General features: G+C 35.1%; 1 protein-coding gene across 3 annotated transcripts in view; it reads right to left on the minus strand.

Annotated features, from left to right (window-relative positions):
• LOC127946531 (neuropilin and tolloid-like protein 1) overlaps positions 1-26,042 on the minus strand; it is a 99,251-nt gene extending 73,209 nt beyond the window's left edge. The window contains exons 1-5 of one of the 3 annotated variants that reach the window (XM_052543164.1): positions 24,811-26,042; positions 23,811-23,864; positions 23,590-23,724; positions 22,160-22,408; positions 20,577-20,950 (exon numbers count right to left, since the gene is read on the minus strand). In XM_052543164.1, coding sequence (XP_052399124.1) covers positions 20,934-20,950; positions 22,160-22,408; positions 23,590-23,724; positions 23,811-23,864; positions 24,811-24,838 — 483 coding nt within the window. In that variant the 5' untranslated portion in view covers positions 24,839-26,042 and the 3' untranslated portion in view covers positions 20,577-20,933. Of the gene's footprint in view, positions 1-20,576; positions 20,951-22,159; positions 22,409-23,589; positions 23,725-23,810; positions 23,865-24,810 lie in introns of those variants that run through there. The other 2 variants (XM_052543162.1, XM_052543163.1) reach the window with 2 other exon arrangements.
• Between the last annotated feature and the right edge of the window lie 1,618 nt (positions 26,043-27,660).

The raw sequence follows: 27,660 nt of genomic DNA on the forward strand, positions 1-27,660 counted from the left end.
GTATGTTTTAAATACTACAATATTGCTAGATTTGTATGTATAATGATAGGATGTGAACATTCATGTTTCACATGACTAATATAGAAATATTTGTGATATTGTCAACAAGTAGAACATTATAAAATATACTAAACATTAGTATTAATCAAATGTATTTATCATGATATTACGTATTAGTATTGTGCTCGCATCTAATTTGAAGAAGGGGCAATTTTACAGTACTTTTCAGTTCGTAATATTTAATGCTACAACATCTACGCACTGCACTATTCCAATTTTGCTTAGCTCAATAAACAAAAGAACATCGTTGTAAAATTACATTTGAGAAAATGTCCGGGTGGCTCGTCTGTAAATGTCTTTTCAAATTGGTTGTGTTCTTGCCACGAATGAGCGCTCTGCGTGCTTTACACTTTGTTTTGTTTGTCGTCAAACGTGAAGTGAGCTGTGGACATTTTGTCGCTCTTTTAGACAGTAGGGACTTTAAGCAACAGCTGCGAATGGAACGGCTACAGCGACCGGAAGTTTGCCGTCACACCGCTGTAGCCAAGAACGTAAAAGTCACTAAGCAACGGTAAAACAGAACAGCGCAACGCAGCATTAATTCATTTATTGAGATCCAAAAAAATATATAATTTAAAAAAGCAAGAGAAGGATTGCTTTTTGCGTTAAATGACAATCTTTTGTCAGAAGAGGAGTTTTTAATATTGTATGATGTAAATAAGTCTAAAAACATAACATTTATTTACCTAACCTCTCACGTTGTAGCGACTCCGGCAAATCAGCTGTTCTCCCGTAGTAGACCGTTAAATTAGAACGTCACAAAGTAGCAGTTAAATTCGCGCAGGCGCAATACAATGCCAGAATGGCGTTGCCGTTCCACCAGAGGCTGTTGCTTAAAGTCCCTATCACCTCTTCGAATGCCGACTTCCCGGGAGCTCATAAAAACTGAAAACCTTCGCTTCACGTCTCAATAAGTCAGGCTCTGATTGGTTCTCTTCTCTCATGCAGTCTGTTCTGTTTTGCCGGTTCTTTTGCTCATTCCTCGCATCTCTCCCGTCTGCTGATTTTCGTCACAGTCTATTTTCGTCTCGTCCTTTATTCGTTGACGATAATGTCAATCAATTTAGTCACAGTTTTAGTCTCCATCAGTGCCTTCTATTTTAGTTTTCGTTTCGTTTTCGTCGGCAAAAATATATTTGTGACGAAAATAATGACGAAAATATTTAGTCAACGAAATTAACACTGCAGAACACAAAATAAAATATTTTGTAGAATGTTGAAAAACAGTTGGTGACCATTGACATCTATTGTATGAAAAAAACATACATGAAACATGCATGCTATTTATTATTTATTAACTATAATTAATATTTTGAATGAACTATTTTTTTAAATATATATATTAACGTGCTGCGTTAACAGGAGACTCTTATCGGGCGATAAAAAAAAATATCGGCATAAATCTATTCTCAAAGTTAGTACTCAGAGCTGGGTCTATATTAGGCGAGCTATGATGAGTTTCACCTTGATATTTTAGCGCAGAGAAAAAAGATGATAAAATCGCAGAAAGGTTGTCGGATTTATAGGGATATGCTAAATAGTGATGCCAGCGACCGGTATGTGTACAAAATCGGAACTATTAACGGTTTGTATCCATATGAAATTCCCAACAAATAGTAGAGTACCGTCGACGATTTGCCGCCGCACTTTTGCACTACAGATATCCTCAGCTACCTTATTTGTTTTACGAGCGCCTACACTTCAGAACAGTTTCGAAGCTACAAGTCATTGGAGTCTAATGTACAGTTCACAAATGGATGGGTTCAGGAGCTGCAGATCATAGAACCGGCAAACAGTATACAGTAATCCATACAAAGGTAAGCTGCGCTCTACCTAGCTTCTAGTTTCTGAACTGTTAGTGCAAACCACCATTCACACATGGACTTTTAACTATGGGTTTCAAAAGTGTAGTTAATAAGCTGTCAACCCTCCCGTTTTTTTCCGGCGTTCTCACGTATTTGAGTTCTTTTCCTGCTGTCTTCCTGTTTTAGTATTTTCCTGTAAAATATCCCGTTAGCCCCTCCATCAGACCTGTCAAGTCTCTGTGCTTTTGTCCTGTTGCTACTCCTTGCCCTTCCAGCGAATAGATGTTTTCAAAGCATCGTTTTGTTACTTGAAAGAAACCTTAGCGTGATGTTGGACTTTTTAAGATAAGAGCGTGGTTGTTGTGAGAGTTGTTGTTTCACGCCAATCTATAAGCAAAGTCACATTAGACCTAGCTTAAAAAATCGCTTAACGTTAGTTAATGCAGCAGTTTTGTAGTAACGTTACGGATTTCTGCTGTCAGCAGAGGGATAGCAACAGAAAGATGAATGTTGAAATTTCCCGTATTCTGGATGAGTAACCCGAGAAATGTCCCTTATTTTCAATGTTCAATGTTGACTTAAGCTATATAAATGAATATTCAGATGTTATGGTCTCCATCGTCATGCCTCCAAGCAGGAAAGTGGTGCAAAGTTAATCCATTCTCATTTTATTTCCCCATGCCGATTATGTGTTGCGGTATTGCACCCCACAGTACAGCAACAGTTTACCATTGTTGAAATAGATTTTTAATGAATCAAATATAGACACACGGATGAGAGGGAGTACGTCTAAACACTGCGCAGTAGTCCGAGTAACAGTAAAGAAGGCCATCAACATGGCGGCCACGCCAAGTAATGACGTCCCGAAGCCCAAGCCCTAGAAATTACCATATCAAACATGACGTGCTAACATGGATGCAGCTGAAGCCGCAGGGTTTGCTTCAGGGAATTTTTATTTTAAAGAAGCTTCCCAATGGACACCATTTTGGAAACAGGAAACAGCCCCTGGTCTAATGCACCACCTGACTTTAGAAACCCATTCTATAAGACTTACTTGTAGTAATTATTTTATTTGGGTAGCACACATTTTCTGAATGCCTTTGGCAGAATTCAAATGAGCCATTTTAATTTAGATTAATCTAAAGCTTTATTTTGGTTAAAATGTATATTGCTATTAGTTATAGGCTTAGTAAACAATAACAACACTGGTATGCCTTTCTTTGCACCAAACGTTTACTGTATGTACAAAAAAATGCATAAAATAAAATAAATAAAACCCTATATTTTGTGCTTGTCAAAACATATAAAGTCAAACAAGTTTGTGTGATATAAGACTGGACTGAACAGAGATTTTTCAATATTAATATTATCTTTAATATCCATAATTTCACCTGGCTGGTCACACTATTATGTGACAGCAAAAAAACATACAGCACAAAACATCAAAAGCCACAGAACCATATTTCTTAATTGGCCCTTACTGTGTTTCAACATTTGGACCTTAGGGGCCGCTCTCAGCTCCTGCATTCAACTTCCTCCTGCCTTTCCCTGCAAGTAGTTAATATACTGCACTACCTATCATGATGATTTATGACTTTGACCTTTGACCTTTTGACAGGTTGAACTTCCGGTAACCTTATGATGGATGGGCGGAACTTTCCGACTTCAAGGGTTAACCTATGACCTTCCCCCGCATCGATCATGTGCTTTTGACAGAAAGTTTTACCCTATTGACCTAATTAGTTTTAAATCATGGTTTTGACGGCTAGTTTAAACGTAAGATGAAAGACTCCCCACACATCGATCATGCGGTTTTGACAGAAAGTTTTACCCTATTGACCTGTTAGTTCTAAATTATAAAGGTATATGAAAGACTCCCCAATCATCGATCATGCGGTTTTGACAGAAAGTTTTACCCTATTGACCGTTAGTTTGTTTGAAGTGTGTGCCGGTTGTTTGAACTCTGCGTCAGTTAGCTTGTTTGAAGTTTATCACAGTTATACGGTTATGTGTGTGTGTGTGTGTGTGTGTGTGTGTGTGTGGTTATAAGGCTTCTCCCCCTCCCATTACATTTATGAGCGGTGTATAAATGGGGTCGGTGTGTTCTACATTTATTTATATATATATATATATATATATATATATATATATTTATAAAACATTCTATAATTTATATAATTCTAAAAAATAATTAAAGGTTGAAAAACATTTCAGTTATATAATTTATATAATCTAAAACACATTTTAATTATTTCACATTTATATATATAAAACATTATATAATTTATATAATCTAAAACACATTTTAATTATTTCACATTCATATATAAAACATTATATAATTTATATAATCTAAAACACATTTTAATAATTTCACATTTATATATATGAAACATTATATAATTTATATAATCTAAAACACATTTTAGTTATTTCACATTTATATATACAACATTTTATAATTTATATAATCTAAAACACATTTTAGTTATTTCACATTTATATATAAAACATTCTATAATTTATATAATGTAAAGCGATTTAACCAAGGCTGAAAAAACATTCTGTTCTTTTAAAAAAGGTTATAAATTAAACTGTATAAAAAATATACTGAAACCGACTGTTTCAGATAAACAAGATCCAATGTTTATTTTTTATTTTTTTTAGAGAGCAGAAAGGAGGTATTTTCACATCGCCTTCCTGACCTGCAAGTATTCACAGCGTCTGTGTTTGCACGCCACAGTGCACACTCGTCGGAATTTACTACAAAATCATAATATCTTCAAAGCCATTTTTTTATTAAAACTAACGTATCTCACGCGGGAGTAACATGTTTTTGACAGTTTTCTGACGGTTCACCTATGAATTACGTTGGGCGAGCGGCTAGCATCTCTTGTACCCCTCTCTCTCTCCCTCTCTCTCCCTCTAATGCCTGTGTACACACATTCGTCTCCAAGTCTTATTTTCTTCTTTTAATGAATATAAACACATTATACATTCACAAACAATATAAAACAAAACATGTACATTAGTTTTGTTCATCACTAAAAATATACATTTTACCAGGATCGGGGAAAAAATATATAATTGAACAGAATGAAGAATATGGTCTATTGAGGAACCCGGACGTGTCATTGACACAATTCAGTTAAATTCATTTCACATTATTTGTTGCAAGACATTTTCTATATTATATTTAAAACCTTTTATATCCATCTTTATATCATATCTTTTTCAAAAAGCTGTTTAATTATTTATTTTAACCATACACCTTACAGTACCACCATACAATAAAATGCTGCATGCACGTACACTTTTAAGCGATCTGAATTATGACTAGCCTATAAATTTCATCATAAGCCACACGTACCTTGTTATATCACTATAATATCCACGGCGCTATACAAATTTGTATTCTGATAAACCATATAAACAAGCGGACATACGCGTGGACATATCAAGTTAAAAAGAGACTTATCTCTATTTTAAACAATATTAAATTATATATGACGGCATGTTACTAAACCGGAACATACATTTTAAACAAGTATTCATCGTTTTTATAAAACACATCGCAGTAACAGACATGTTACTAAACCAAAACAAATAATTTTATCATACATTTTTTTTAATCATGTATTCAATCAATACTTATACAACATATACAAACACATTTTAAACATATTTTAAACAAAAACTAATCATAAACGCAGCCTTCTCAAAATTACAGACATGTACAATCATGCTGATCACATATTATGGGATATTCAGACTTTTAGCCACTAATACGTTTTAGGATAATGAAAAACACCAACGTCTGAGGGCTGCCAAAATATCTCCAGTCCCCCAAAACCCACTCAGACTCCAGGGGTTAAAGAATATGAAAATAAATAATTATATAATGACATCATCATCCTAAAGCAATTCATTAAACAAAAAAAGTATTCAAAATATAAGTTAATCAAACTTATAAAACACACCATACTCTTCTTTTTTTTTAAAAAAAGATAACTTATTTTAAATGTGATAGCATAGTATATACAATAAACATTTCTGATGATACATATAAAAAATTATCCCTTACAGTTTTAGACCGGTGAGAGATGTCCAAACATGAATGAAATATCCCCAAAATAAAATGTATGACTTAAAAAATAAAATAAAAATGATTAAATCATAAACAGAATCTCACAGGTCCTCGTAGTGAAATGTATGTGAGACCCGAGGGGCTGCTTCACACACACCCCGCGCAGGCGAGGGTGGAGTTCCAGACCGCATGATCTAAGTCAATGGTGTACATTATTTCAAAGCTAACATTAATGTAATGTTTTTTAATAATCAGTACCCCCAGTACATCTGTTGTCCGTTGATTCTTAATTCAACAAAATGATGATATGTATTACCTAAAATATTTTATATTTTTATATAATATTATATAATAAAAAATTATTTATATCATATTATATCATTTCGTATATATGATTATATTATATTAGATGCGTCATGCATTAATCACTTTAGATTCTTTAAAGTTCTTATTTTTAGCACCATCTTCAAAGTTTTCATACCATCTCTCTCTCTCTCTCTCTCTCACACACACACACTCTCTCTCTCTCTCTATCTCTCCCTCTCTCTCCCTCACACACACACACACACACACACTCTCTTTCTCTCTCCCTTTCCCTCTCCCTCTCTCTCTCTCTCTCTCTCTCTCTCTCACACACACACACACACACAATGAAACATGAAGCCAAAGTCTTTCTGTATGTTTTTTAAAAATAAAACTTAAAATATTGATTTTGCTTTAAATCTATGCTGAGGAGCTCGTTTGTTTGTCACAGTATAGACTGTGAAGTTTAGATGAAGTTGCTTTATCTTTTAGAAGAAAGACCCTCGATCGTATTCAACCATTAAAGATGGTTCAGGAAAGACCCAAGCGTCCTAGAGATGTAATTTATGTGCGTTGCTACGGTCGTAAACCTTTCACATATCCACGGTACTTTCAGACACAGAGCAGGAAAGACATTTGCAGGCCCTCTGCTTAGCCGTCCCAAAATACCTCCATTTAAAAGCAAAAATATTAAAATGACCGCCTGTACATCTAACAGGCTGTAGTTCTATTTTATATGTTTTGTATTAAAAGTACTTACTTTTGTATTTAAATCCTTATTTAAAACAATATATTTAACCGACAGTATCCCCCCAACGTGTGTTTTCCATCAGTTGTTTGCCCTTCAGCCTTATTACGTAGTGCTTTTCATTTAGCCTACTGTGAGATCCCTTTACAATAGTGTAATGAAAGTTAACTTTTCTTAAAGTTTATAGTTGTATTTTACTGTATCCCCATCCTTCTATCCTGTAGATTGTATGCGTACTGTAAAATAACAAATATACATCTTGCTTAAAGTCACTAAAATAATTACACCTACAATTTGAAATGTGTTTAAACACATTGTGTGTCACTAAAGCAAGGCACACCGTCTATCGTCTTATTTTTTTAAATAACCGATGACCGTCATCGTCTCTTCATATAATTTATCCACCCGAGTGCTTTTCTCACACGAGTAGAAAACTCTTTCTCTTTTGGATGTGTTTGGCAGAAACATAATTTCTACATCAGAATTTTTTTTAAATGTACGCTAAACTTTTCTCATTCGACAGAAATACTATTTTCAAATTATTTACCCGGCCTATAACACTCGGTGTAAATGTTCTTACCTAGAACAGAAAACATACACTTTGACTGTTTTGTAGATGCCAACAGATCATGTCAAGGGTGTTTCACTAAGAATCACAATGTTTTGTAAATGACATTTTTCTTACACCTCGATATTTAGCCGTATCAAGATTTTGGAGGTCCGTTCACAATTTGTTTGTCGGATCCTACGTTTTTATGCGATCTTTGTGCGGCGTCATCGTAATAGGAATAAATGAAAATTAAGAAATTAAGTTACAGTTTCTCTCTTCGAGATATTTATTTTAGCTCAACTTTGTGTCTGTCCAAAAAAGTGTGATCGCATGAAGCATCGAAGCAAAAATGAAGTCTAGCTGTTTTACACTTAAAACTATTACAACCTAAACAAATCAAACGGTACACTCGTTTAAGTTTGAGCGCGTTAAAGTTTCCACACTCTTGTGAGATACATTTTATCCATAACCTTTTGTGTATTCGAGCGACCAAACCACTAAGATAGATAGTATAGCAAGAAAACTAACGTTTACAACGCATATAGAATTCAGAATACAATTGTTAAAGTTTTTTTTTTTTTTTTTTGTTAACTGTTGATTTGTAAATTATATTTTTATTACTCCGTTAGATTAAGTCATCGGGTTCGGATAGCCGATGACGCAATTCACATTTTTATTTTTAAGACTCCTGTAAGTTCATGCTAAATCTCGCGTGGGAAAGAGAGCGGGGTGAGCGTATTCTATTCATTTAAGAAAAATTCCCCAAACTTTTCTATTATTTTGACAAAACACGACACAACGACATTAAACAATGTTATCAGTTCCTACGGCCATCTTCTTCGATTCAAATAAAGCAACATCTCTAGTGTATGTGCTAAACATCTTTGCTTCTCCACTTCTCCAGATTTGTTAGATGGGCTACCGTTGTAATACAAACACATTTGAGAACTACGACGTTCTCACTTTTGTAACGGTTATAGAAAAATGCCGTACACACTTTTGCATTTCATAATTCAGTGATTTTAGCTGTAATGGTCACATAAGACAAAAAATTGTCAATGTGTGACTCGTAAACATGTATAATTTTATTTGTTTATTTATTTTTACCAGAGATAGTCGACCGATCTGTTGACACGTTGTTTTGCAGTTTTCTCTGACTGCGGTCAAACATACACTGCCTGTTCATAGGAATTTTACAGCATAACAATATAGCCCCTACATCTAGAGCTCTTGTTTATATAGCCGATGACCACGTTCACATTGTTTCAACATTTCCGCATTACATTAAAGAGTAGGCCTATGCGTACTCCCCTTCGATCGTAAGCATTATCATCTACCGCGCGCTGAGATTTTTCTGCTTTGTGTACTGTTGACGGATTTGCTAGAGGGACTATGTCGCCCCGTTGTAACGTGATTACGTTTAAGATCCATAAGATTGCGCTACATTCACCTGAAAAGGCTATAGATATAGTCTTTTATACAGGAAATGTGTATCAGAATAACAATGACCTAATAGTGAAATCCACTCTTCTAAACTATTGTGAAAGTTTTAATGCAACTCTGTAAATAGCTTTTTTTTTTTTTTTTTTTTTTTTTTCTACTACCGTATACTGCACATTATTGTTTGGTTGTCTTTGTACAGTATTTCAATAAATAAACCGGTGTTGATAAGTCGTTCATTTAAGTGGAGGGCGGGATGATTTTGACCTTCTTTAGTCATTCGTCGTGCTTAAGGTCTGATACGGGAAACCGCACTACGACTGGAACTGCACTTTGTCGCGTCTAAATAACCCGCTCTTCTTTAAGAAAACCGCGAGGCGAGCAGTTTCTGACATCCATTAATTCACCTCATTTTTTCACAACCGCAAATGTTTTGTTTAGCATACATATTAGTTACATAGGTGTCACGCATGAAGTTTATAGTTATTTTAAATAATTATGATAGAGTTACAGGTTTAGGTTAGTGGGGTGCCTGTAAGCGGTGAAAACTTCGAGCATCGGAGACGACGGTGTTACTCAAACACCCCATAGCGTTATCTTTTAACAAACTATTGTATTGTGCGTTTCTAAGACAAAATCTGTAACAGCGTTCATTAATATGTTGAGATGAAAATAAACATACAAAACTTTATAATGAGCGTGAGTTCAATATAGCCTAACCAACAAATGTTTGTTCTAACGCTTTCGCCCTAAAATTGCGAGATTTCCTGACTTTGCCGTGTTTAATGGATGCTAGATCTCATCACGCCGCAGCGAATTGTAAACCACACACTTCCTCATCGCATTACGCTAAGAAACTGCACATGGTTAAAGCTATTACACCATAAACTGTCTAAAGTTGTTAATGTACAAGCACAGTAAACTATTTCTACAAAAAATATCATTGCACTACTGTTTTTGCATATAATACATCGTTCAACAATACTTTTGCACACTCATTCAACTATTTATTACCAGCCGTTCTCACGTTCCTGCTGTTCATAATGTATATATAATCCTTCATTGCTCCGTTCATAATGTACATACGATCCCTACATTGCATTCATATTTATATTCTGTACTCTGATCAATATCGTATATAGCAACTACGCTGTATAGTCTGCACATCATAGCTTTACTTACTCTGCACTTTTATGTATACAAAACACTATATTCTTGCACTTCTGGTTAGATGCTAACTGCATTTCATTAGCTCTGTACTTGTACTCTGCATAATGACAATAAAGTTGAATCTAATCTAAACAAGTACAATCGTACGCTTCCAGGACTCTGCTCATTCTTTCTGTTTCAATTTGTTTAAACGGACTTTCGCATTCTTATCTTATTTTCACCAACTAAGCGTTATTCCTAGGCCTCGCGGATTGTTTTCTAGTTTTGGCCCTCAAATTCTTTGTTCATACGTAGCGATATCTCTCTGAATTTGCTTGATTTCATAAAATATCTTTTACGCTATATCATTATCCTATCCTAGTTTATATCAGATACAAGTTTGTTTCTTCATATTTCTCGCACATCTACTCCCGTCCATTCTACCCCCGTTAGAGTATCCGCGACAGTATACTCATTGTAATGTGCTAAATCATTAAAATCCAAAAAATGAACTCTGAGAAAGAATATCCGATGAGAGGATTCAAACTTTTATTTCAACAAAACAGTGTTGAATTTACAATGAAGTAATGAAGAAAGTGATTAAATTGTTATTACAAACAATAGGGATGACATGACATCACAAGTTATCTAGCCAGAAAAGAAAATCTCGGCAGGCCCTCAAGTTTTGTTCTACTATGAAATCGACGACGGTTTCAATAATTTCAGGTATGGCGAAACCGTAATGTTTAGCGACTAACATCACACACAAATCCGTTATGCACGTACACAGACAGAGAGTCTCGTTAATGTACATCTCGCCGCTACATTCGGCCGTAACATACAGAATTTTTCTGGTCGTTACACAAATCGGCGCCTTGCTGGTCGTATACAAGCTCGTCAAATCGGGCCACGGGTTATTTTTCAGACTTCTTACAACGTCCATTTCTTTCTTGAGATTTGTTACGCGCTTGGAATCCGTTGTAAAATCATGATTTGGATCAGATGCATCGTCTATGATTTTACGCATCAGATCAACCATTTGCTCTCTGTAACATTGTTTAAACATAGAGTCTATGTTGGCTTTTACAGGACACATCTTTCCTTCGTCACAGCCGCACTCCACTCGCTCATCCGCAGCAGCGCTGGTAGTGGCGGACATCCTTTTCAGAATTTGTTCCAAGAAGTAAACCGAGCGTCTTAAAATCCACTACGATCCAGTGTTTTTTTTTTAAATCCACGACGATCCAGTGTTTTTTCAAATGGTTCAGATCCGTCGAAGCCTTATTATTTGAAAATTTGAGAGTGCGTCAGTTTCAGACAAAGACGATTCTGTCAGTCCAGGTAGATACTGATAGATACTCCATCGACCGCGCTGTAAAACCCTTGTTCGCGGATCATAAGAAAACCTGCGATAACTGCAGAGTTTATGAGGTCAGCCGCTCACAGGGGATAAAGACTAGCCGTAGTCATGAGGAAGTAGCGGTGGATCTTCTGTACATTCTACCAAAAAATAGGTTGTGGGTGTTGCGCTCAAAAAGCGGAGGAGGGTGAAGGGCCGTGGTTAGGGGTTTGACTTACGAGAAATATGAAGAAACAAACTTGTATCTGATATAAACTAGGATAGGATAATGATATAGCGTAAAAGATATTTTATGAAATCAAGCAAATTCACAGAGATATCGCTACGTATGAACAAAGAATTTGAGGGCCAAAACTAGAAAACAATCCGCGAGGCCTAGGAATAACGCTTAGTTGGTGAAAATAAGATAAGAATGCGAAAGTCCGTTTAAACAAATTGAAACAGAAAGAATGAGCAGAGTCCTGGAAGCGTACGATTGTACTTGTTTAGATTAGATTCAACTTTATTGTCATTATGCAGAGTACAAGTACAGAGCTAATGAAATGCAGTTAGCATCTAACCAGAAGTGCAAGAATATAGTGTTTTGTATACATAAAAGTGCAGAGTAAGTAAAGCTATGATGTGCAGACTATACAGCGTAGTTGCTATATACGATATTGATCAGAGTACAGAATATAAATATGAATGCAATGTAGGGATCGTATGTACATTATGAACGGAGCAATGAAGGATTATATATACATTATGAACAGCAGGAACGTGAGAACGGCTGGTAATAAATAGTTGAATGAGTGTGCAAAAGTATTGTTGAACGATGTATTATATGCAAAAACAGTAGTGCAATGATATTTTTTGTAGAAATAGTTTACTGTGCTTGTACATTAACAACTTTAGACAGTTTATGGTGTAATAGCTTTAACCATGTGCAGTTTCTTAGCGTAATGCGATGAGGAAGTGTGTGGTTTACAATTCGCTGCGGCGTGATGAGATCTAGCATCCATTAAACACGGCAAAGTCAGGAAATCTCGCAATTTTAGGGCGAAAGCGTTAGAACAAACATTTGTTGGTTAGGCTATATTGAACTCACGCTCATTATAAAGTTTTGTATGTTTATTTTCATCTCAACATATTAATGAACGCTGTTACAGATTTTGTCTTAGAAACGCACAGTACAATAGTTTGTTAAAAGATAACGCTATGGGGTGTTTGAGTAACACCGTCGTCTCCGATGCTCGAAGTTTTCACCGCTTACAGGCACCCCACTAACCTAAACCTGTAACTCTATCATAATTATTTAAAATAACTATAAACTTCATGCGTGACACCTATGTAACTAATATGTATGCTAAACAAAACATTTCCGGTTGTGAAAAAATGAGGTGAATTAATGGATGTCAGAAACTGCTCGCCTCGCGGTTTTCTTAAAGAAGAGCGGGTTATTTAGACGCGACAAAGTGCAGTTCCAGTCGTAGTGCGGTTTCCCGTATCAGACCTTAAGCACGACGAATGACTAAAGAAGGTCAAAATCATCCCGCCCTCCACTTAAATGAACGACTTATCAACACCGGTTTATTTATTGAAATACTGTACAAAGACAACCAAACAATAATGTGCAGTATACGGTAGTAGAAAAAAAAAAAAAAAAAAAAAAAAAGCTATTTACAGAGTTGCATTAAAACTTTCACAATAGTTTAGAAGAGTGGATTTCACTATTAGGTCATTGTTATTCTGATACACATTTCCTGTATAAAAGACTATATCTATAGCCTTTTCAGGTGAATGTAGCGCAATCTTATGGATCTTAAACGTAATCACGTTACAACGGGGCGACATAGTCCCTCTAGCAAATCCGTCAACAGTAGACAAAGCAGAAAAATCTCAGCGCGCGGTAGATGATAATGCTTACGATCGAAGGGGAGTACGCATAGGCCTACTCTTTAATGTAATGCGGAAATGTTGAAACAATGTGAACGTGGTCATCGGCTATATAAACAAGAGCTCTAGATGTAGGGGCTATATTGTTATGCTGTAAAATTCCTATGAACAGGCAGTGTATGTTTGACCGCAGTCAGAGAAAACTGCAAAACAACGTGTCAACAGATCGGTCGACTATCTCTGGTAAAAATAAATAAACAAATAAAATTATACATGTTTACGAGTCACACATTGACAATTTTTTGTCTTATGTGACCATTACAGCTAAAATCACTGAATTATGAAATGCAAAAGTGTGTACGGCATTTTTCTATAACCGTTACAAAAGTGAGAACGTCGTAGTTCTCAAATGTGTTTGTATTACAACGGTAGCCCATCTAACAAATCTGGAGAAGTGGAGAAGCAAAGATGTTTAGCACATACACTAGAGATGTTGCTTTATTTGAATCGAAGAAGATGGCCGTAGGAACTGATAACATTGTTTAATGTCGTTGTGTCGTGTTTTGTCAAAATAATAGAAAAGTTTGGGGAATTTTTCTTAAATGAATAGAATACGCTCACCCCGCTCTCTTTCCCACGCGAGATTTAGCATGAACTTACAGGAGTCTTAAAAATAAAAATGTGAATTGCGTCATCGGCTATCCGAACCCGATGACTTAATCTAACGGAGTAATAAAAATATAATTTACAAATCAACAGTTAACAAAAAAAAAAAAAAAAAAACTTTAACAATTGTATTCTGAATTCTATATGCGTTGTAAACGTTAGTTTTCTTGCTATACTATCTATCTTAGTGGTTTGGTCGCTCGAATACACAAAAGGTTATGGATAAAATGTATCTCACAAGAGTGTGGAAACTTTAACGCGCTCAAACTTAAACGAGTGTACCGTTTGATTTGTTTAGGTTGTAATAGTTTTAAGTGTAAAACAGCTAGACTTCATTTTTGCTTCGATGCTTCATGCGATCACACTTTTTTGGACAGACACAAAGTTGAGCTAAAATAAATATCTCGAAGAGAGAAACTGTAACTTAATTTCTTAATTTTCATTTATTCCTATTACGATGACGCCGCACAAAGATCGCATAAAAACGTAGGATCCGACAAACAAATTGTGAACGGACCTCCAAAATCTTGATACGGCTAAATATCGAGGTGTAAGAAAAATGTCATTTACAAAACATTGTGATTCTTAGTGAAACACCCTTGACATGATCTGTTGGCATCTACAAAACAGTCAAAGTGTATGTTTTCTGTTCTAGGTAAGAACATTTACACCGAGTGTTATAGGCCGGGTAAATAATTTGAAAATAGTATTTCTGTCGAATGAGAAAAGTTTAGCGTACATTTAAAAAAAATTCTGATGTAGAAATTATGTTTCTGCCAAACACATCCAAAAGAGAAAGAGTTTTCTACTCGTGTGAGAAAAGCACTCGGGTGGATAAATTATATGAAGAGACGATGACGGTCATCGGTTATTTAAAAAAATAAGACGATAGACGGTGTGCCTTGCTTTAGTGACACACAATGTGTTTAAACACATTTCAAATTGTAGGTGTAATTATTTTAGTGACTTTAAGCAAGATGTATATTTGTTATTTTACAGTACGCATACAATCTACAGGATAGAAGGATGGGGATACAGTAAAATACAACTATAAACTTTAAGAAAAGTTAACTTTCATTACACTATTGTAAAGGGATCTCACAGTAGGCTAAATGAAAAGCACTACGTAATAAGGCTGAAGGGCAAACAACTGATGGAAAACACACGTTGGGGGGATACTGTCGGTTAAATATATTGTTTTAAATAAGGATTTAAATACAAAAGTAAGTACTTTTAATACAAAACATATAAAATAGAACTACAGCCTGTTAGATGTACAGGCGGTCATTTTAATATTTTTGCTTTTAAATGGAGGTATTTTGGGACGGCTAAGCAGAGGGCCTGCAAATGTCTTTCCTGCTCTGTGTCTGAAAGTACCGTGGATATGTGAAAGGTTTACGACCGTAGCAACGCACATAAATTACATCTCTAGGACGCTTGGGTCTTTCCTGAACCATCTTTAATGGTTGAATACGATCGAGGGTCTTTCTTCTAAAAGATAAAGCAACTTCATCTAAACTTCACAGTCTATACTGTGACAAACAAACGAGCTCCTCAGCATAGATTTAAAGCAAAATCAATATTTTAAGTTTTATTTTTAAAAAACATACAGAAAGACTTTGGCTTCATGTTTCATTGTGTGTGTGTGTGTGTGTGAGAGAGAGAGAGAGAGAGAGAGAGAGAGAGGGAGAGGGAAAGGGAGAGAGAAAGAGAGTGTGTGTGTGTGTGTGTGTGTGAGGGAGAGAGAGGGAGAGATAGAGAGAGAGAGAGAGTGTGTGTGTGTGTGTGAGAGAGAGAGAGAGAGAGATGGTATGAAAACTTTGAAGATGGTGCTAAAAATAAGAACTTTAAAGAATCTAAAGTGATTAATGCATGACGCATCTAATATAATATAATCATATATACGAAATGATATAATATGATATAAATAATTTTTTATTATATAATATTATATAAAATATTTTAGGTAATACATATCATCTTTTTGTTGAATTAAGAATCAACGGACAACAGATGTACTGGGGGTACTGATTATTAAAAAACATTACATTAATGTTAGCTTTGAAATAATGTACACCATTGACTTAGATCATGCGGTCTGGAACTCCACCCTCGCCTGCGCGGGGTGTGTGTGAAGCAGCCCCTCGGGTCTCACATACATTTCACTACGAGGACCTGTGAGATTCTGTTTATGATTTAATCATTTTTATTTTATTTTTTAAGTCATACATTTTATTTTGGGGATATTTCATTCATGTTTGGACATCTCTCACCGGTCTAAAACTGTAAGGGATAATTTTTTATATGTATCATCAGAAATGTTTATTGTATATACTATGCTATCACATTTAAAATAAGTTATCTTTTTTAAAAAAAAAAGAAGAGTATGGTGTGTTTTATAAGTTTGATTAACTTATATTTTGAATACTTTTTTTGTTTAATGAATTGCTTTAGGATGATGATGTCATTATATAATTATTTATTTTCATATTCTTTAACCCCTGGAGTCTGAGTGGGTTTTGGGGGACTGGAGATATTTTGGCAGCCCTCAGACGTTGGTGTTTTTCATTATCCTAAAACGTATTAGTGGCTAAAAGTCTGAATATCCCATAATATGTGATCAGCATGATTGTACATGTCTGTAATTTTGAGAAGGCTGCGTTTATGATTAGTTTTTGTTTAAAATATGTTTAAAATGTGTTTGTATATGTTGTATAAGTATTGATTGAATACATGATTAAAAAAAATGTATGATAAAATTATTTGTTTTGGTTTAGTAACATGTCTGTTACTGCGATGTGTTTTATAAAAACGATGAATACTTGTTTAAAATGTATGTTCCGGTTTAGTAACATGCCGTCATATATAATTTAATATTGTTTAAAATAGAGATAAGTCTCTTTTTAACTTGATATGTCCACGCGTATGTCCGCTTGTTTATATGGTTTATCAGAATACAAATTTGTATAGCGCCGTGGATATTATAGTGATATAACAAGGTACGTGTGGCTTATGATGAAATTTATAGGCTAGTCATAATTCAGATCGCTTAAAAGTGTACGTGCATGCAGCATTTTATTGTATGGTGGTACTGTAAGGTGTATGGTTAAAATAAATAATTAAACAGCTTTTTGAAAAAGATATGATATAAAGATGGATATAAAAGGTTTTAAATATAATATAGAAAATGTCTTGCAACAAATAATGTGAAATGAATTTAACTGAATTGTGTCAATGACACGTCCGGGTTCCTCAATAGACCATATTCTTCATTCTGTTCAATTATATATTTTTTCCCCGATCCTGGTAAAATGTATATTTTTAGTGATGAACAAAACTAATGTACATGTTTTGTTTTATATTGTTTGTGAATGTATAATGTGTTTATATTCATTAAAAGAAGAAAATAAGACTTGGAGACGAATGTGTGTACACAGGCATTAGAGGGAGAGAGAGGGAGAGAGAGAGGGGTACAAGAGATGCTAGCCGCTCGCCCAACGTAATTCATAGGTGAACCGTCAGAAAACTGTCAAAAACATGTTACTCCCGCGTGAGATACGTTAGTTTTAATAAAAAAATGGCTTTGAAGATATTATGATTTTGTAGTAAATTCCGACGAGTGTGCACTGTGGCGTGCAAACACAGACGCTGTGAATACTTGCAGGTCAGGAAGGCGATGTGAAAATACCTCCTTTCTGCTCTCTAAAAAAAATAAAAAATAAACATTGGATCTTGTTTATCTGAAACAGTCGGTTTCAGTATATTTTTTATACAGTTTAATTTATAACCTTTTTTAAAAGAACAGAATGTTTTTTCAGCCTTGGTTAAATCGCTTTACATTATATAAATTATAGAATGTTTTATATATAAATGTGAAATAACTAAAATGTGTTTTAGATTATATAAATTATAAAATGTTGTATATATAAATGTGAAATAACTAAAATGTGTTTTAGATTATATAAATTATATAATGTTTCATATATATAAATGTGAAATTATTAAAATGTGTTTTAGATTATATAAATTATATAATGTTTTATATATGAATGTGAAATAATTAAAATGTGTTTTAGATTATATAAATTATATAATGTTTTATATATATAAATGTGAAATAATTAAAATGTGTTTTAGATTATATAAATTATATAACTGAAATGTTTTTCAACCTTTAATTATTTTTTAGAATTATATAAATTATAGAATGTTTTATAAATATATATATATATATATATATATATATATATAAATAAATGTAGAACACACCGACCCCATTTATACACCGCTCATAAATGTAATGGGAGGGGGAGAAGCCTTATAACCACACACACACACACACACACACACACACACACATAACCGTATAACTGTGATAAACTTCAAACAAGCTAACTGACGCAGAGTTCAAACAACCGGCACACACTTCAAACAAACTAACGGTCAATAGGGTAAAACTTTCTGTCAAAACCGCATGATCGATGATTGGGGAGTCTTTCATATACCTTTATAATTTAGAACTAACAGGTCAATAGGGTAAAACTTTCTGTCAAAACCGCATGATCGATGTGTGGGGAGTCTTTCATCTTACGTTTAAACTAGCCGTCAAAACCATGATTTAAAACTAATTAGGTCAATAGGGTAAAACTTTCTGTCAAAAGCACATGATCGATGCGTGGAAAGGTCATAGGTTAACCCTTGAAGTCGGAAAGTTCCGCCCATCCATCATAAGGTTACCGGAAGTTCAACCTGTCAAAAGGTCAAAGGTCAAAGTCATAAATCATCATGATAGGTAGTGCAGTATATTAACTACTCCTGCATTCGGCAAACCTATTGAAAATGAAAAGAGGAAAAGGCCACACGAGGCTTCCCCAAACAAGGTTATTAAGTGGCCACTGGATCAAGAAAGCGGTCACTGAAATGCTTTTTAGTCTATCTTGTTTTTTCTTATTACTGCTGTGTCTGTTTACTGCTGGGACAAAGGCTTCAAACAGCCAGTGACCTGGGGGAAGACACATCGGGGAGCAGCTCTCCCTGTTATTTAACCCCGCCAGATCTTGTCTGGTAACACATCTTTATCTCTTAGAAAAGAGAAGGTGGGGTAATAAGGTCAGTCAAGCCCAGGAGACAAGGAAGTGAGACTCAGGAGAATGAGCATGTGAGTTTTCTAGATTGTGAGAAGAGAAGGACAGTTGTACAGAGAGTAAAGGGAAGGGACAAATGATACTCACTAAGTTTCTGTTCACAGCGAACCTTAATATGTTGAGTGTCCTGCTTTTACTGCTTAATCAAGATAGATATAGTAGAGTACTGGGAGGAAGTCTGTCTACAGACAGCAAGATCTGACTATTGGAATGAACTCATACAATATCTGCATGATAATTGCATCTGAATGCTGAGAGTGACTGCACAACCATTTTTATTTTTGCACGATATCAAGAAGTAATTACACATCATTCTACTTTTCTATTACTGAGCCATCCAGGAGTTTGGCTTCAGCAATGGATTATGCCATGCATCTTAAATTCCAGATGAAACTAACTTTGGGTGAAAACATCTTTAATTACTTTATAACCAAATTAGGAACCTCAAGAATTAAAACCATATGATGTTCGAATTTGCTAGGATGCATGATGTCCATTCAAGATTCACAGCAGTTTATAGCATTCCCACACTTTCTGAATATTTCATTTTCCTTATTTTAGAGAGTCACAAAGACAAATGTAAATGAATTGCTTTCAATTTGAGTATAATCATAAAATCTGTGTTCATAATATAAGTTTCAATGGCTTATTAAAGATTTTAGTACACTCAGTTACAGATGGGAATTGTGAGAAACTTAAGGTTTCAGATTCTTCTAAACGAGTCTGGTAACACTAACTATTCTTTTGAAAAGTCTAAATGAGATATTTACCCCAAAAATGAAAATTCAGTCATTATTTACTCACTCTGATGTTCTTCTAATGCTTTCTTTTACAGACCACAAAATTAGAAACTAAAGGGGTCATATAATCTTTGGAGTGTTACAAGCTGTTCGTGAATAGATAAGATCACTAAAGTTGCTAAGACTAAAGCCTCAAAGAGATATTCTATTTAAAAGTTGAGACTCGTCCACACCTCCCTAAAACTTAATTTAAACACGCCCACATCTCTACGTCACTGTGTGGGAAGATTTGCATAACAATGCCCACATTTTTACGCAAAGAAAGAAGGTGTAACTTTGATTCTCACTGTAGTATTGTTGCTACCGCTGCCATGTTGTGGAGACACTGACAAACTAGGAAATCCTGACTCAGAATCAGTTGCTTGAGAACTGGACTTCACTGGTCATTCTGTGTGTTTTTGATTCATTAATTAAAAAATTAGTCATTAGCTGAGGATTTGACGTCACTGAACACTTCAGTATCCACTCTGAATAATAAATACTGCCAGGAACTTTCAGTTTTTTTTTTTTTTTTTTTCGTGTTTCATCCGTATTTTCAGAAGAAACTGTGAGAACAGTTATGGAAACAAATGTCATGAAAAACCTTTTGGTATTATGATATTTTGTAAACATTTATTCAGTTTCCAAACCTTTGACTAGTACAGGCCTCAAATCTCACTGAAGTTCCAATGTTTTTCACGACTATATGATACTGATCAAATGGCTCCAAACTAAAATAATGTCTTGAGGTCAGATCCGTAATTCAGTTGGACTTCCACTGATGTATTCGAATTGATATGACTGAAGCAAGCAAGTTAATGAGGTCTTATGCAGGAAATTTCAGAACTTATGCCGCCCAGAGCCCCAGCATGACGAATGTAGAATAAATTCCTCCTCTCTCACACTGCAGATGGGCACAATTTGATTGACGGGCCGTTTTGTGATAAAAAGCAGCATACATTTTCAGTTAAACACAGTTCTTTTCTGTAACAAAAAAAATGTGAAAAAGGAAGATGAATATATGCAATTTTACCCTTCCTCATCCCCTGCTTTTCATTCATCTGGTGTACCTTTTGCATTAGCATGTGTTACCATTGGCTACAGCACAGCAGATGCGCTCTCCACTTTTTTTGGGGGGGAACATCAAGGGAAGTGAATTCAGGGACTTTTATCTCCTTAATTATGTAAATTATATGCCACTGATATTCCTTATCAAGACTAGAGGAAGCTGTGTTTCTTCCCTGGCAAGTTGCGAAGCGAGAGTCTGAATCCATACACGCTGAACAGTTTCTCCAAACTTGGCAAGAGAATTTCCTCCTGACTCACAATAGGATGGAAAAAAAAGCCTCGGCTCATAACTCATTTCTCAGATACAGTATTACTCTAAATCAGTGCTACCTTCAATTCTGTGCTACATTTTTCTGCATTTACAACTTTAGTTGTAGCTTTATTCAAATATTGCTTTTGGCATTCTTCACACAATATCTATCACTGCTCAGTTTGCACAAAATTTACACAAACAGCTCTCACTTGGACTCAGGCACAATATTACTTGCCGTTCAGACTCACTTCAGAGATTCAATTATAAATCAAGGCAAAAGAGCAGAAACCAGTAAAAATTTAATAGTGCACTGAGAATGTGACGTCTGATAAAAACAACCATTGTGCGATGTGCTATATATTTTCAAATGATTCCATTACAGGTAAATTAAATCAACTATATGCGGAATGATGTTGTTGTTACCATTTAGTATCTTATTGGCAAACTTTAACATCTAAATATGGTCCTGGTAAGATTGTCAGCATTCATTGTGGTACTAAGAATTGATCAAAGTAAACAATTTAAAAAGGTTTTAGACAAACTGGGACATACAGCCTCTTTACCACTGCAATAGAATCTGATTAATAGGCTCAACTGCATATTTGGATCATTGACAGAACCAACATGGACTCGAAATAATCACTATATGAATCAGCAGCATGGATTTTGAAGTGTAGCTACTGATTGCATCATGAATTCAAGTTGCAGAGGATAACAATATCCTGAGGTTAGTGAGTTATAACCGGATCTAGATCTCTAAAAGAGCATCAGCAAAAGCCAAAACCTAAACTCACTGGTTGAAAAATGTAACAATCTGTCATAAACGTAAATGTTACTGACACTGCATAAAGGGAGCATAAAACTGTATGTACCTGCTGTGAAATTGTAGCTTGCAGAAAATCCCATCGCTTCCAATTCGCCATCCGCAACAAATTTTATCCATAGGTAACGGCCGCTCGATCTGATATATGGAGGGTTCTGTTGGCCGCAGTAGCGTCCAATTATTGGAGAAAAGCCAAAGGGCCCATCTCGGACTTCAATATGGTCAAATTTACATTCCCATGAAGGCTCGATTGAATACTTTTCATCAAAGAAAAGATCAATGCATTGTCTCGGGGGAGCTGAAAAAGGAAAAAAAAAAAAAAAAAACATAAATCAAGACTGACATCTGTAATTTATGATTGATGATGTCATATGTACTGTACAACACACTCTCTTTGCAATTGTGATTAAGTTTTTTTTTTTCTTAAATATTGTACATTTCTATATGAATCACATTCATATGTAAATCTTGACCTCGTAAAATAGTTGCGTTTTGTCTGCCATTATTAGTATACAAAGGCTGTTTTGGTGATATGGATTGGATTCATATGCATTTATTTCCACTGTAACATGATAATCACACAAAATGACTAAAATGTTGTAAGGAAGAATGAAAAAATATACTAATATAAAAGCTCTGAGGTTTGAAGACCACATGAGTTAATAGTGGGATTTATTAATAAGATCTCACAATATTTATAATCAGCGCTGGGTAGTGACTGATTACATGTAATCTGGATTGTGTAAAGAAAATCCAAAAAAAAAAAAAGTTATTTGTAAATAATTATATTAGGCCTACATTTAAAGTACTTGTAATCAGACTACAGTTAATTTATTATTGGCTACATGAATAGATATTTGACATCGCATCAACTACTGATTTTTATTTGAATTATTACTCAGTGGGTTATTTAACAATGTATTCCTATGTATTTGGAAGGCTTTTGGCTTTCAAAAACATTAAAATGCACAAAATGCAAATAAATAAATAAATTTTTATTGTTTTATTTTGATTGTTGTTTTATTATAATTTATATATTTTTTATGTATCTGGCTAGCACTGTTTGTAAATTTTTTATGACAGAGATTATCACATATAAATCATCTGATTACAAGAAAATAACTATTAGCCTCTTGGTTCAATTTGATCATTAGCTAGCAGCAGAACAGCATGCTAGCAGTCCAATAGATGCGACTGAAAGACAACCCCCATTTTTTTGTGGAAATCTAATTGCGTTAATCAAATTAGCGTTCAGATATTGAGAGATTGTTGATCTATAAATCCTTCTGTTATGAATGCAAATGAAACACTAGCGCTTATTAGCATCATAATAGTCCTGCATATGATTAACAATCAACTGATTGCTCTTGCATCTTTCACTCCAAGTGCCACTGCCTTGCTGAACAATTCAAAACAACCCCTACCATCCGAGTGTCATATGGCAGATTTGTCTGTGTTACAGGGTTGTTGTTTTTTTACCTTCAATGATGTATATGCATTCTCGCTCTGGAGGATATTTGTTTGGGTAATTTGGTGAGGTGAAGAGGCCACCCTCTGGTTCTTTTACCCAGGTTCCACACTGTCCTGCTGGCTGCACTCCTGAATTGTTTTTCACTGAAATAGAGCAGTCAAATGTCAGAGATTGCCAGGAAACATGGAGATGGAGAGTGGGTGGGTATTCTGTGACAAAACATCATTACCTGTTTCCTTCTTTGTTGCCCCAGACAACCCAAGCATGAGAAGACCTGCAACAACTGCGACAGAAGATTTACGATCAAAACATCATAGACTCATGTGTACTCATTATGAACATAAAGCTGGACTGAAGGATGCCGCTCCTACATATAATCACGTTGCTCTAAATCACACAACGGATATTTGCAAATGCCTTTTAGGAATGGCTGAAACTCAAGATCTGGAATCGTATCCTTAAGGAATTTGGTCAAAACCTGGATACAATTTAAAGTACTTTTAGTTCTATTTGTTGTAACTTTTTTTCATCTTTATTTTGCATGTGTTTCCCAGATTGACTCATTTATTATGGATGTACTGTAAAATTGGGAAACCGATGATTTTACAGTCTCACCTTTATCCGGAAGCTGTTTTGGAATATGGTAATACAACTGGTCATTGGTTGGTTGACTATAGCTACAAACTATAGCTTAAACTCATTTGCCAATCTAGCAGCCAGTTTGTTGCTTTTCCAAAATGTTCAACCAACTTGAACTAGATAATAACCAGCTTCTAACAATTTAGGCTTAAACTACCATGTAAAAACCAGCTTAAAAATCTGGTATGACCAGCTCATAGATGGTTTGTTGCTGGTCCAAGATGGTTTACCAGCTTGTGGACTACCACATCACTAGCTTGGACTGGCTAATAACCAATATTGCACCAGCTCATGATCAGCTTAGGACAGCTACAGTAGATACCAGATACCACCTTAAGCCGTTTTTTTTTTTTTTTTTTTTTTTTTTTACAGCAGAAAACAACACAACTGGAAAAATATGATATAGACTGCAATGTCATTATGCAGTTGCATATCAATCTAAGTATATAAAATGAAATTATTTCAATCAGCTTACAATCACACAGAAAGTTCCTAAAGGAAGAAAGCGAGAAAGACCGGTAAATGCGAATAGACCTCATGCGTAAAATGCAACGGAGAAGAGAGTGAAGTTAACTGGCAGCTGGACTCACCGTGAAGGAACCTGTTCCCATGTACCATGTCTATTCCTTTCACAAAGGGCTTTCTCAACTAATTCCATTTAGATCGGAATACTTTCAGAAGAAAATATGGATATTTGCGGGGGAGAAAAAAAAAAAAAAGCTAAATTCACAGCGATTGTGTCAACAGCCCTGCATTCATTTCTCTATATCAATAAATACAATGGTGATTCCAGCAGACATCCACAACTAAGCATTAGTAGTTCCGTATAAAACCAGAAAAAGGTGCAAACATTTCCATCCAAACGTTTCCAAACCCCTCTGGTGCTTTTGATGGATTAATAGGTCCGTCATTAGCTTTTCCTGAACGCTCCACCTTTCCAGACTCACGAAAAAGATTCATAAAGAGGAAAGGTTAAAACATCTTTCATTCATCTCTAAGGAATACTTCTAAGAATATCCATTCCAATTCATTGTTCCACTGTTGAGAAAAGCCAACTTCAGCAAGAAACTCAGCGACAAGAAACGTGTTTAAAGCCTCGTTCCCGTTTCCTCGGCGGTATATGCAGCTATAAAACCCTTTCCTGCTTCCCTTCACATCAAAGAGTTAAGTCATATCATCGTTCCTCTGCGGTCATTTCATTAATTTCAGTTCTTCAGCAGAGTTATGTCAACATGATGCGGCATCACACGGAACTGTTCGTCATATATATCCACTAAAGATATTTTTGATGATGCTCTTGGAGACGCACCGCACAGCCCGGTCAGACTGCGGGATCCAATGAATCCAACACCTCACGCGGCAGCACTAGAGCGAAATCTGGGAGGTAAGCAGAAAAAAAAAACTCTATGTGAGGAAAAGAAACAAGCATAAATATGGATATCTAGCCAGAACTACTATCAGCATCTCCGGCATTAACTGCACCTGCAGTGCTGGGTGGCGAAGAACATCTGCAGCTTGCGGACAATTTGAGTGAAGTAGCGGAGCATGCAGACAATTCATTCGAGGATTTACGAGGCTCGTTTGAGCCAGCTAGCCACTTTCAGGAAAAATCACCGTTTATCTAGCTTTAAAAATGTTAAGTTCATTCATCAATAAACTTGATGCCATCTAAATATGGAGAAAACAGCGCGCTGTTTTCTTGCCTATTTCCTATTTTCATTGTGTGCAGTGTTAATTGTTAACATGAGTTTGTTTTACACGTTTGGTTCCTAGAGTAATGTTGTGTGGAATAATGATTTTTTTTTTTTATTCCTAAATTATCATTGAAAAGAACAATAGTATACCACATATGAATGGGAAACCAAATTAATAGCCAGTGTTTTTTTATGGGTATCTAGGCTAAACATGCTTTGAAAAAAACTTAAAGCAAAATCACAACATACACTATTTAATCGTTTTCAGAGCAACCATGTATGCATTTATTTATTTAAACAGTTGAAGCATAAATGTAACACAATCTTGCTTAAAATAACACATTTTGGAAATTGTAACATTATAAAAGTTTGTATTTAAATTCCAAAAAAAAAAAAAAAAATGACTATGTTTAAGTTCCATGTTATTAAATTGCTCCAAAACACTCCAATGTACATGACTGATAAAAAAAAAAAAAAAAAAAAAAAAAGAATACATTAAGACCCAAACAAATGTGATTCTGCATAAATTATTTGACATACACCTTCCATTTGCACCCTAGGCACATCATGTCACGGGCCGGCAGAGAAAGAACAGGGTCTGGGTCCAAATGCAGGGAAGATTAACTTTAATAGAACAAAAAGGCCAACACAGCAAAAACAAAACCAAGATGCAAAAACCACGAGAACCAGGAACACTTACAAATCACAAGTAACATTAAACAATACAGCTAGGCAGAGTGGTGGGTGAGACAAGAATATATACTAATGAACAAATGGGGAACAGCTGTGTGTGTATAAGTGAGTTACAGGTGTGCAGAGTGAAGGTAAATGAGTCCGGGAGCAAGGGAGAAACACAGGTGAAGCAACTAAAACAATGATGAGGTGACAAGGTGGGCGGGGTCAGAAAAGGACAGGAGAGAGCACATGGCACCAAACAAACACAACACTCACAGAAGACAGTGACAGAAAGACAGAAGACTGTGACACATCATCAATGATGTTACCTGGGGTCATCGGGTGTTTTGGGTCTATCATCATCTTACACCCTCGCCCAGGTGATCCAGCCAGGGATGATCAGCCCCTGACTTGTGTCTATATATATATATATATATATATATATATATATATATATCTCTTCAAAGCTATATATATATATATATATATATATATATATATATATATATATATATATATATATATATATATGAAGTATATGCAATAAATGTCAGACTCCTTCTGTTTCCTAAAGTGGCTGCATTGTCATCAAAATACTTTGGCAACCTCCATTTCATACCATGCATACCTCCATTTCTGAGAATGTATACATCTTCAAAGCTATGAGTATGCAAAACAATTTTTGTACTGCACATATGCATTAATATAGCTGATGCTGTAATCTCATTAAACACATGCTGTCAGATCACTAGTCTCCTTTAAGCATGCTAATGTGAAGTACACTGCAGACAGCTGATCTTTTTAGAATAGGAAAGTCAGCACAAAATCAAAGGCTTTTGTACACTGTTAGAGTTACACATCAAATTATTTTAAGAAATTGCACCTTTTAATGATCAAAATGATCACTTTAGGAATTCAGAAATGCTTGCATAGTTTTTCATAAAAATTGTCAAGATTTGGATTTAGGCTCATATGATGGTTCTTAAGTGTATCTGCGACCCAAATAGGCTGTCTAACAACTAAAAGCGTATTGATGTTGACAGTTAAAAAGCAGTCTTCCCTGCCCCAACA

Source organism: Carassius gibelio, chromosome A24, assembly GCF_023724105.1.
Source record: "Carassius gibelio isolate Cgi1373 ecotype wild population from Czech Republic chromosome A24, carGib1.2-hapl.c, whole genome shotgun sequence".
Taxonomy (NCBI): domain Eukaryota; kingdom Metazoa; phylum Chordata; class Actinopteri; order Cypriniformes; family Cyprinidae; genus Carassius; species Carassius gibelio.